The following is a 12,932-nucleotide window of genomic DNA, read 5'->3' as shown; positions in this document are numbered from 1 at the left end:
CATATACCTGCTGTGCAAAGAAGTTCCCTGGTGGGCCCCTTTTTAATCTTCCCACTCCCACTCCCTCTAGTTTTAGACTCCCCTACCATGGATAAAAAGAGTGATCATTCATCTTATCTAAGCCCCTCATGATTTTGTATACCTCTAAAGTCACCATTCAGCCTCCTGTGCTCCAAGAAAAATCTCAAATTTATTTTCTCCAACTTTTCTACCTTAATGGCATTCTTCCAAGTATGGTCTCAGCAATGACTTGTACAGTGGCTACACAATGGCCCAAATCCTGTGCTCAGTACCCTAACTGAAGGCATGTATATCAAACGCCTTCTTAACCATCCTGCTACATTTCACTTCCAGAGAACTAGGATTTCTTGTTCTAGCTCTCATCCTAGTTAATGACTTGTACTCTAAGGACTCTCTGCTGTGCTACACACTTCAGAGCTCTACTGTTCACATGGCCAAGCGCATGGTGTTGCATTTTCCTGAATTAAGCACCATTTACTATTCCATGGCCCACTTTACCAGTTCATCTAGATCCTATAATAATCTTGTCTTGTGAAGACTGGTAACAGTCTTCTCAGAAGAGGAACTTGAATCTGCAAACTCTTATATAGAAATTTAAGTGTAATCTTGGATTAAGAACAGGAATGTAGGTGCAGGAACAGGCCACCGGCCCCATAATTCAGTTTGATCATCGCTGATCTATGCAGGCCTGAAAATGCTCTTCTGTGCCAGTTCAACATAACCTTCAGCTTCTCAAATCTGTACCTGTCTCCACCTTAATTGATCTGGATGAAAACGTAGTTAGTAAACTATAATTAGTAAGTTTGCAGACATAAAAATTATGGAGTTGTGGATAGTAATGACGGTGTTCAAAGGATGCTGCAGGAAGAAGAGAAAATCTGCAGATGCTGGAAATCCAAGCAGCACACACAAAATGCTGAAGGAACTCAGCAGGCCAGGCAGCATCATCAGGTCCTGATGAAGGGTCTCAGCCCAAAACGTTGACTGTACTGTTTTCCATATATGCTGCAAGAAGGATGTGGAGGCTTCGGAGACAGTGCAGAAAGGGTTGGAGTGTATTAGCTGTAAGGAGGGTTGGACAAACTTGGTTTGTTTTCGCTGAGAGATAACCTGATAGAAAATTGAGAGGCATAGATATTCAGCATCTTTTTTCCCCAGGGGGGCATTGTCAAATACTATAGAGCATAGGTTTAAGATGAGAGTGGGAATGTTTAAAAAAGCTGCGTGATGCAAGTGAGACCCGACGCAGACTGGGAGACCGCTTTGCTGAACATCTACGCTCTGTCCGCCAGAGAAAGCAGGATCTCCCAGTGGCCACACATTTTAATTCCACATCCCATTCCCATTCTGACATGTCTATCCACGGCCTCCTCTACTGTAGAGATGAAGCCACAGTCAGGTTGGAGGAACAACACCTTATATTCCGTCTGGGTAGCCTCCAACCTGATGGCATGAACATTGACTTCTCTAACTTCCGCTAGGCCCCACCTCCCCCTCGTACCCCAGCTGTTACTCCTTTTTATGCACACATTCTTTCTCTCACTCTCCTTTTTCTCCCTCTGAATATACCTCTTGCCCATCCTCTGGGTCACCCCCCCCCCGTCTTTCTCCCTAGGCCTCCTGTCCCATGATCCTCTCGTATCCCCTTTTGCCTATCACCTGTCCAGCTCTCGGCTCTATCCCTCCCCCTCCTGTCTTCTCCTATCATTTTGCATCTCCCCCTCCCCCTCCAGCTTTCAAATCCCTTACTCACTCTTCCTTCAGTTGGTCCTGACGAAGGGTCTCGGCCTGAAACGTCGACTGCGCCTCTTCCTATAGATGCTGCTTGGCCTGCTGCGTTCACCAGCAACTTTGATGTATGATGCAAGTTTGTTTTAAGATAAAATGTTAGGTACCTGGATCGTGTTGCCAGGTGAGGTGATAAAAACAGATACAAAAGAAATGTCCAGAAGCCATTTGGACAGACACATGACCAGACATGGAACAGAGGGATATGAACTATGTGAATGCAGATAGGAACAGTTAGATTCATGGGCCAAAGAGCCTGTTCCTGTGCTGTAAAGTTCTGTTGTGTTACTCTCCCGCTAGTGAAGACACTTCAATATCTACCCTGTCAAGCCCTGCTGGGTCCTTGATGTTTGAATCAGGGCACCTCTTATTCTTCTAAACTACAAGTAATACAGTACATTTTGAGCTGAGCGAACAAAACTATGCAAAAGGCACTCAATCTATTCAGTACATTAGAAACACAGCAACTATTTGACAAACAAAATTAACAACCTACAAGTTTTCCTACCACCAGCCTGGTAAAAGCAGAATATAATGATAATGGATTTGTTTTCTAATGGTAGCAATAAGACCCAGATAAGATATAAGAGAAATCCCAGAAGTAGAGAGGTTTGGGAATCATCGATCCAGTGTCACCCATTTCCCGCAAACATATCCAGCACATCATTTCTCAATAAAGCCTCAACACAACTCCCTGCATTGACTTTTAATTTGCTTTTCCATGTATACTTTTACATCCCGGTTCTTTCAAATCTTCCAGTGCTAAATTCATTTGGAAAACTAGTTGTATATCATATCCATTGGAAATTAAATTAAAATCTTATAATTTGAAAGGAAGAAAAATCAGAATTATTAGTAACAGCTCCCTTGTCTTTGAATTTATTGAGGTGATTTGAGGCAGAATGGAATTCTCCAATATGTACTTTTAGTTGACACAAGTCAAATTATTCATATAAAGATATCGAAATAAGTTTTACATTGGTGGCCACATTTCAAAGTAAAGGAAATCAATCCCATATTAAACATGGTTAAATAATTTTCTGTGCCTTATGTTTAATTTGACCCACTGCATAGGATATTATTTTTTGTGTATAACATTTCTATATTTATCCCCACAGAAATACTTCATACGAAGTGTCCTCCTCCCGTAGCTTCAGCTCACACTCACCGCAGCGCTCAAAACGCGTCAAGGAGAACACTCCTCCTCGCTGTGCTGTAGTGCAGGACAGTCCGGCCTGTAACACCTTGACATGTGGCTGGGGAGAGGCCACCAGCACAACCCAGGAGAATCAGAGGCAGACCATTGTCATTCCAGACACACCCAGCCCAGCGGTCAGCGTCATAACCATCAGCAGTGATACGGATGATGAAGAAGAACGCAAACGTGTACCCAACAGGTGATGGAATAAGGGTATTAGAATTTATACCAGAGTAGCAGGGTCTTGATTATACCTAACAGTAGCTTCATCTGGTATTATTTTATGTTACCACGTTAATATGGTCCTTTGTTTAATTCTTCATCTACATGTTGTGCATCCATGTATGTGACGGTAAATCCATTCCAACCTGAAATGAAGAGTTTTCTTTTAAATTCTTTACTGGGTACACTGATTATGGCAGAAATGGCCAATATGAGGGGGCATAATTTTAAGGTGACTGGAGGAAATTATGGGGGCGGGGGTGCCAGTGGTATTTTTTTATATACAAAGAGTGGTGGGTGCTTGGAATGCCTTGCCAAGGGTGGTGGTAGAGGCAGATAGGTTAGGGACATTTAAGAAACTAGGATAGGCACATGAAAAATTGAGGGCAATGTAGAAGGGAAGGGTTAGATTGATCTTTGAGTAGGATAAACTTTGCCACAACACCATGGGCAGAAAGACCTGTAATAATGCTATAGTGTTTTATGTCTGATGCATTTTCCGTATCTAATGTGCTTCCTAAACCTGAAGTAAACTTCTTTCTTCCTCTTGACGAGATGTTCAACATCTCTTGAAAACTTTGGCTCCTTCACTTTACCATTCCTATCTCTGACTCAACAGGACCAACCTATCCGGGACTCCATGCAAATGCTCCCAGAACAAGGCCCAGATTTACATGGTGCATGTCCCTGAGTACCTCCATTTCCAATCTATGCTCCCAAGTTCCTGATTATTAGCACTATCATTTCTCCTATCCCAGTTAAATACTTTCCCATGCTGACATTTCCTCTCCAAGCCTATAGGGCGTTAGCCCTATAGGGTTAGGGAGTGTGGTCACTGTCTCCGAAACACTCCCCCGCTACGAGATCTGACACCTGATTTATATTACTGCCTAGCACTAGATCCAGTATGGCCTCTCCTCTAGTCAGCCTATCTATGTATTGCATCAAGAATCCTTCCTGGACACATCTAACAAGTTCCACTCCATCTATATCTTTTATACTAAGGAGGTGCCAATCAATATTAGTGAAGTTGAAGTAATGTATGACAACAACCCTGTTATTTTTTGCACCTTTCCAAAATCTGCCTTCTTATCTGCTCCTCAGTGGAATGAGGGGGATCTATAGAATACTCCCAATAGAGTGATTGCTCCCTTCTTCCTGTCTTCCGCCCATAAAAAAAACTCAGTAGACAATTCCCCCACGATGTTCTCCCTTTCTGCATCTGTGATACTATCCCCGATTAACAATGCCAGCTCACCACCTCTTTTATCTACCTCTCTGTCTCTTTTGTAAGATCTAAACCCTGGAACATTCAGCAGCCATTCTGCCTTGTGACACCCTAGTGCCCATAACGGCCACAACATCGTAGTTCCATATGCTGACCAATGTTCTAAAACAGACACACATTGACCCATCCCCAAATGCAATGTTGCCTTATCAACTGCCTATTTTCCTCACAGTCTCTCTATATGCTGTATCTACCTGCATACCAACTACCCCATCCTCTGACCTATCACTCTGGTTCCCATTCCTCTGCCAAGCTAGGTTAAACCCTCCCCAACAGCTCAAGAAAATTGGTATCTCTCAAGTTTAGATGAAACCTAACCTTTTTGTACAGGTCTCTTCCCCGGCAGAGATCCCAGTGATCCACAAATCCGAAATACTGACCACTCCATTAATTCCTCAGCCACACTTTCACCTACCAAATCATCCAATTCTTACCCTCATTGGTATAGGCAGCACTCCAGAGATCACCACCCTTGAGATCCTGCTTTTCAGCTTCCTGCCTAGCTCCCTTTATTCTCTTTTCAGGACCTCATTCCTATTCCTCCCTATGTCATTACTGTATGTACTTGTATTGTATGTACAATGACTTCTGGCTGCTCACCCTCCCCTTAGAATGTTGTGGACTCAATCTGACACATCCCTGATCCTGGAACTTTGGAAGTAACATACCATCTGGTCGTCTCTTTCACAACCACAGAATCTCCTGTCTACTTCCCTAACTATTGATTCCCTTATCATAACTGCACTTCTCTTCTCCCCACTTCCCTGCTGAGAAATAGAACCAGACTCAGTGCCAGAGACCTAGTTGCTATGGCTTTCCCCTGGAAGGTCATTTCCTCCTCCCACCACAACAGAATCCAAAGCGATATAATTCTTATTGAGGATTACCGCAACAGGGTTTCTCTGCACCATATGCCTATTCTCTTACCCTCTCTTTACAGTCTCCCAGCTAAACTGCCTCAGACAACTTAGGGGTGACTACTGCCCTGTAGCTCTCAGCTATCACCTCCTCATTCTCCTGTATGAACTGTAGGTCATCCAGCTTCAGCCCCTGTTCCCTAACACAGTCTGTAAGGGTTCCAGCTGGATGTACATAACAGATGTAGTTAGCAGGGTGACTGGAGAGCTTTCAAAACTACGATATCTGGCATGAAGAACACACCACTGATCTTGGAACTATTCCCATTACTCTAGCTGGACTTAATAGACAAAGAAAGAAAGAAACTTACCATAAAGTTCTCCACTCTATCACTGTCCACTCACACAATGGCCCTTCTATTTAAACATCACTTCCTTGTAGAGGCCTTTGCCAACTGCCTATTGAACCATGATATCTGAAGCCCACTAAGCACTGTTCCCTCTGGGGTGTGTGCATGCACACATCTTTTGCTACTAACACACAAAGGAATTTAAACTGCGCACAAAATGTTATCACTGTCTACCTCGTTGGCATGTTAAGTATGTTTCACGATCGTACACTATCACACTTCCTTTTCCAGTTTCTGATCCGGGCGGTGTTGACAACGAAGAGTTTGCGATGATTTGTCCGTAGATTTTAGAACTGGCTTACTTATACTGTTTCTTGAAGAAATTATTCAGTGTGCACATGTTGTTGTCACTGGGTAAAAAATTGCACAGCACAAGATTTTTGTGCACACTGATCATTACAAGTTAGGGGGAACATTGCCACCAAGAAGTTCCAAAAGGCCCCAGTTGTGATTTAAATTTTGCACTCAGCTCACTCATCCCCAAACAAGCAATGGCTCGCGATATCTCAGGTCAGTTGAAAAGTGATGACACTTACTATTGTATGACATTATTCTACAGCATTCCCAATATAATTCAGAGTTCTCAAGTATAGGTAGCCACTGTCATGTGACATCCACTGAAAAGTATCGTCAATGCTATATGGTTGAAAATCCATTGAAGGAGCTCTTAATATTAAAGATGAAAACTTCACCAGCGCTCTCTGGTAGCTCTCAGCTCAAAAGTACTCATAGTCACCACAGCCATTTAAAAATGCTAATTACTTACTGTAGGTGTTTCCATGGGGATAGTACTTTGTGACTGTGATCTTTAGGTAAGATGCCAAAGGTGGACCATTTAAAGACTCTACTATCATGGAATTAACTTGCACATGTGCTCTTAGCCTGACCTCTCCCAGGAAAAATGTCTCCCTCGCACTGGTTTACTGAGGCCTCTAAGAAGTAACTTTCTATGAATGGATGGCCATGTACAAGTGACTGATCTGCTTTGCCCATGGAGATCAAGGTGACAGCAACCTCAGGAGCTGTAATAAATCCATGCCCTGTATTACTGTAGCTCAGCACTGTTTTCGAGAGGTCACTTGTACATGGGCTCCTCTGCAGAACCTATCTAGAGTTCAATAAATAGAGAACCCTTCCACTTACCTAAAGTCCAAATTGGACCATAAGACATGGAGCAGAATTAGGCCATTTTGGCCTATCAAGTCTGCTCTAACATTCAATCATGGCTGATCCTTTTTTCCCCTCCTCAGCCCCACTCCTCTGCCTTCTCCCCATAACCTTTGATGCCGTGACCAATCAAGAACTTAGCAGTTTCCTCTTTAAAAACACCCAACAACCTGACCTCCACAGTTGCCTGCAGCAACAAATTCCACAAATTTACCACCCTCTGGCTAAAAAAATTTCTCTACATCTCTGTTTTAAATGGACGCTCCTTTATCTTGAGGCTGTGCCATCTTGTCCTAAACTTTGCCACCATGGGAAACGTCCTTTCCACATCTACTCTGTCTAGGACTTCCAACGTTCGAAAGGTTTCAATGAAATCTCCCCCGATCCTTCTAAATTCCAGCGAGTACGGGCCCAGAGCCATCAAAAGCTCCTCATAATTCCTGGAATCATCCTTGTGAATCTCCTCTGAACCCTCTCCAATGCCAGCACATATTTTCTTAGATAAGGAGCCCAAAACTGTTCAGAATACTCAAGGTGAGGCCTCACCAGTGACTTATAAAGTCTTAGCATCACATCCCTGCTCTTATATTCTAGACCTCTTGAAATTAATGCTAACTTTGCATTTGCCTCCCTCACCACTCCACGTTTACCTTTAGGGTGTTCTGCACAAGGACTCCCAAGCCCCTTTGCATCTCCGATTTTTGGATTTTCTGCCCATTTAGAAAACAGTCTGCACGTTTATTTCTTCTACCAAAGTGCATGACCATACATTTTCCAACATTCTATTTCATTTGCCACTTTCTTGCCCATTCTCATAATTTGTCTAAGTCCTCCTGCAGCCTTCCTATCTCTTAAACACTTCCTGCCCCTCCACCAGTCTTAGTGTCATTTGCAAACTTGGCAACAAAGCTATCCTAGCAACAAAGTTGTCATTTGACCACGGCAGGAATTTTCTCAGTCAGAAGTCCAAAGACTGGACATTGAACAAAAAGCCTACTTTTTCACTCCTGTGCAAGTCTACCTACTCCTGCAGAACATCACTCCAATGACAACCACAGCACAACTAGTAATTCTTGTTGAAAATGCATTGCATTCTCAAGAGATCCATACCTGATTCAGTTGAGGAGAGCATGGAAGTATAGTTCTAACGGATGTGGGCTCTTTGCCTTGGTATGTTGCATCATGCTATCAGATCGCTGCACTGCCTGAGGCTAATCAGCCAAAAAAAGAACAAGGGAGAGATGACAATAAAGAGCGTGATAATCGGTCACTACATACATTCTGATAAGTGACTTGCTTCATGAGAGACACTATACATGACCATACTTTTAAAGTCATTTTAATAGCCTGATTGAGCTCCCCAGCTGTTATTCATCACTACTTCATCAGAGCACATTTAGCTACAGTGCATATCACATTACTCAATTATTGGCCACATAACAAAAACAAAAATCAAACTGGATATTTACATGGCTGCGTACAAAAATCTAAGCCTCATAATGGTACTGCGGTAAAAGGTACAGTGCAATATTCCTAGACACACAAGGGAGTTTGGTCACACTCTATGCATCACCTGTCAACAGTATCCTAGTCACGTACTTTTCTGCCTCATAAGAACATTAAAAGATGTGGCAAAAACAGGCCATATGGTCCCTTGAGCCTACTCTGTCATTCACTAAGATCATGACTGATGCCATCTTAGCCACAGCTCCACTTTCCTGCCTATTTCACATAATTCTTGAATTCTCTACAGCTGAAAACCTTACCCAGTTTGGCCATGAATATATTCAATTATTCAGTCTTAAAAGCTCTCTAGCACGGAGAATTCCGAAGACTCCTGAAATTCCTTTTGAACGTTCTGAAGCTGTTCCCTCCAAAGTTCTTGCTTCCAGCATGAGAAAAGATACCACTCAGCATTTAATTTTGTCAAGCTATGTCAGTATCTTACATATCTCAATATTATCTCTCATATTTCAAAGCTAATGGTAATTTATGAGCTGTGTGATGCAAGCTTTTATGCAGCTTCTTATCGAATGCCTTCAGGAACTCCAAATATACTACATCTGCTGAGTTCTCCTTTATCCACCCTGCTCATTTCATTCTCAAAGAGCTCTACAGGTCTGTTAAACATGATTATCTTTTCAAAAAAATGTTGATTCTGCTTGATTATGATAGTATTCAATAGGTATTTTGCTACTATTTTAGTAATGGGTTTCAACATGGATTTTTCCCATGTCAGATGCGAAGCTAACTGGTCGATATTTGTTTTTCTGCTTTCTATTTGCTTCCTTTCTTGAATCAATTCCTTAACTTTGCACTTTTCCATAAGATATAGGATCAGATTTAGGCCATTCAGCCCATTGAGTCTGTTCCGTCATTCGATCATGGCTGATTTATTTTCCCTCTCAACCCCATTCTCCTGCCTTCTCCCAGTAACCTTTAACACTCTTACTTAGGATGCCATGGTAGCACAGCAGTTAGCATGATGCTATTACAGCTCGGACATTAGAGTTTGGAGTTCAATTCCAATGCCGTCTGTAAGAAGTTTGAACATCCTTCCCGGGTATTTGTGGGTATCCTCCGGGTGCTCTATAGTTTCCTCCCACATTCCAAAGATGTACTGGTGCATTGGTGATTATAAAATTGTCCTGTGATTAGGCTCGGGTTAAGTAGGTGTGTTGCTGGATGGTGTGGCTCATTGAGCTGGGAAGACTGATTATATATCTCTAAATAAATAGATAAAGTAGCAACCTCCTCGTTAAACATACACAATGACTTGCTGTCCAGAGCTATTTGTGTAAATGAATTCCACAGACTCACCACCAACTGGCTAAAGAAGTCCCTCCTCATCTCCATTCTAAAGGGGAAGGGGGTCAGCATTCCTTCTACCCTGAGGCTGTGCCCTCTGGTCCCAGATTCTCCCACTATTGAAAGCATCCTCTCCATGTCCAATTAATCCAGGCCTTTCAATATTTGTAGGTTTCACAGTCATAGAGCACTACAGCACAGAAACAGGTCCTTCGGCCCATTCAGTCCTGCTGAATGTTATTCTGTCCAGTTCAATGAGATGCCCTCTCATTCTTCTAAACCTTAGTGAGTACAGATCCAAGGCCATCAAATGCACCTTATATATTAAAGTTTTCATTCCCAGGATCATTCTTGTAAACCACTTATGGACCTTCTCCAAAGCCAATACATCCATCCTTAGCAACACACATAAAAGTTGCTGGTGAACGCAGCAGGCCAGGCAGCATCTCTAGGAAGAGGTACAGTCGACGTTTCGGGCCGAGACTCTTTGTCAGGAATTTCCTCGTGTTTGCGTTTTTACATCCATCCTTAGATATGAGATTCAAAACTGCTCACAATACTCGTAATGACCAATGCCTTCTAAAGCCTCAGCTTTTCTTCCTTGCTTTTCTATTCTAGTCCTCTCAAAATGAATGTTAACTTTGTATTTGCCTTCCTTACTACTACAACTTGCAAGTTAATCTTTAGAGAATCCTGCACTAGGACGTCAAGGTCCCTTTGCATCACCTAAGGCACATCTTTCCATCCTCATCATTCTCTGCTTTCCACAGAAATTGCTCTCTATGTGACTCCCTTGTCCATTCATCCTTTCCCACTGATCTCCCTCCTGGCTCTTATCCCTGCAAGTGAGACAAGTGCAACACCTCCTTCACCACCATTCTAGGCCCCAAATAGTCCTTCCAAGTGACCTGAGAGTCTACTGGGGTCATCAACTGTATCCAGTGCTCACAATATAGATTTGAGAACTGCTTCATCAAGCACCTTCACTCAGTCCACCTCAAATGTGGGATTTCTCATTTCAATTCAACTTCCCATTTTGACATGTCAGTCCATGGCCTTCTCTACTGCCCTGATGAGGCTACACTTATATTGGAAAAGCAACCTCATTTTCTGTCCGGGTAGCCTCTAAACTGATAGTATGAACATCGATTTCTCTAACTACTAGTGATTTCTCACTCTTCCCCATACTATCTTTTTCCATTCCCCATTCTGGCTCCCCTTCTCTTCTTCCAATCTGCCCATCACATCCCTTTGGTGGCCCCTCCCTCCTTCCCTTCTTCCTATGACCCACTGTCCTCTCCTAACAGATCCCTTCTTCAGCCCTTTATCTTTTCCACCTATCACTTCCTAAGCTTCTTAAATTCATCCTTCCTTCCCCACTCCCACACACCCACATTCCCCCTCACCTATAACCTGTCAGCTTGTACTCCTTCTCCTTCCCACAACACTTTATTGTGGCACCTTCCCCCTTCCTGTCCAGTCCTGATGAAGGGTCTCAGCCCAAAACTTCGACTGTTTATTCCTCTGCATAGATGCTGTCTGACCTGCTGAGGTACAGGGTGCATCTTCATTGACCTATTGAGGATTTTTTATTCCTGCTGCATCTGTGCTGAGCTTTAAACACCATTCTGCACTAATTCCTTTTGCATCAGCACCCCATCCCATCCATATTCCTGTCACTCACTCTTACACTTGGGGAAATTTACAGTATTCAACTAACCTAGCAGCCAGCACATCTCTGGGATGTGGAAGGAAAGCAAACCTTCAAAAGGAGACCAGATGACTGCAGGGCAGAACATTTTTCTATCATCCATGTGCCTACCTAACAGTTTCTTAAATGCTCCTAACATAACAACCTCTACCACCACCCTGGCAGGATGTTCCACACAACAACCACTCTCTGTGTAAGGAACTTACCTCTGACTCCCCCCACCCCCCCGCCACCTATACTTCCCTCCAGTCAGTCAGCTTAAAATTATGTCCCCTCGTATTAGCCATTACCACCCTGGTCCCCTTGTATTATCCATTACTACCCCAGTCCCCTTTTATTAGACCTTACTACCCTGGTCCCCCTGTATTAGCCATTACTACCCCAGTCCCCTTTTATTAGACATTACTACCCTGGGCCCCTTGTATTAGCCATTACCAACCTGGTCCCCTTGTATTAGCCATTACCACTCTAGCTATCTGGTCTATCTATGCCTCTTATCATCTTTAACACCTCTATCAAGTTACCTTTCATTCTCCTTCAGTCCAAAGAGAAAATCCCTATCTCACTCAACCTTTAAGGCATGCTCTATAGTCCAGGCAACATCCTGATAAATCACCTTTGCACCCTCTCTAAAGCTTCTACGTCCTTCCTCTAGTGAGGCAACCAGAACCGAACACAATACTCCAAGTGTGATCTAACCTGATCTCTCTGTTCCTCCACACGGTTAATAATTATTCACCGCCCTTTTCAATTTTGATTCTATGTTGTCTGAAGTCAAATTCTCATCCCTTTCTAAACTTTCTATCTTATTCTTTATTCTGAAGATTCCAGTAACCTTTCCTGCACTCTCCTTCAGTTTTACTTTATTCATGCCTTTCCAAGCTGTCCCACTTAGTTTAAAGCCATATCCACAGCTCTAGTTATGTGATTTGCCAGGATCCTGGTCCTGGCATGGTTCAAGTGGAGCCTATTCCTTTGGAGCAGCTTTTTGCTTCCTTATTAATGGTGCCAATGTTCCATGAATTCAATCCCACTTCTCCACATCAATATTTGAGCCATACATTTAAGTCTGATCTTATTAACCTTGGCCCAATTTGTGCATGGCTCAGGTAACAATCCAGAGATTATTACCTTTTTAGTTCTGCATTTTAATTTAGTCCCTAGCTCCTCAAATTTCCTGAGTAGAATCTCTTCTTGTTCTTCCTACGTTGTTGGTACCCACATGGACCAGACAACCGTAACTTCCTCATTTCACTCTGAATTCTTGAGGAGAATTCCCAAATCCAGGCACCAGGCAGGGTAACACAACCTTTGGGACTTCCAACCCTGACTATACTATCCCCACCTGCTGAGATATTTTTCTTCCCTCCTAAACCACGGTGCCACGGTTTGGTTACTTACCTTTCCTAAGGCCCTCACTCCTATTTGTGCAGGGAGCGAGGATCTCAGGCCTGATGGAAAT

The 12,932-nt window shown here is 43.0% G+C and overlaps 1 protein-coding gene across 5 annotated transcripts in view; it reads left to right on the top strand.

The window, feature by feature from the left end:
• Positions 1-12,932, top strand: part of hipk2 (homeodomain interacting protein kinase 2) — a 265,244-nt gene that overhangs the window by 238,514 nt on the left and 13,798 nt on the right. For all 5 annotated transcript variants that reach the window (XM_063058276.1, XM_063058273.1, XM_063058274.1 and 2 more), the window contains one exon: positions 2,928-3,206. In XM_063058276.1, coding sequence (XP_062914346.1) covers positions 2,928-3,206 — 279 coding nt within the window. The remainder of the gene's footprint in view (positions 1-2,927; positions 3,207-12,932) is intronic.

Source organism: Mobula hypostoma, chromosome 9 (genome assembly GCF_963921235.1).
Source record: "Mobula hypostoma chromosome 9, sMobHyp1.1, whole genome shotgun sequence".
In the NCBI taxonomy this organism is placed as follows: domain Eukaryota; kingdom Metazoa; phylum Chordata; class Chondrichthyes; order Myliobatiformes; family Myliobatidae; genus Mobula; species Mobula hypostoma.
Note: the sequence above shows the minus strand (reverse complement) of the source record. Positions and strands in the feature narration are given on the sequence as shown.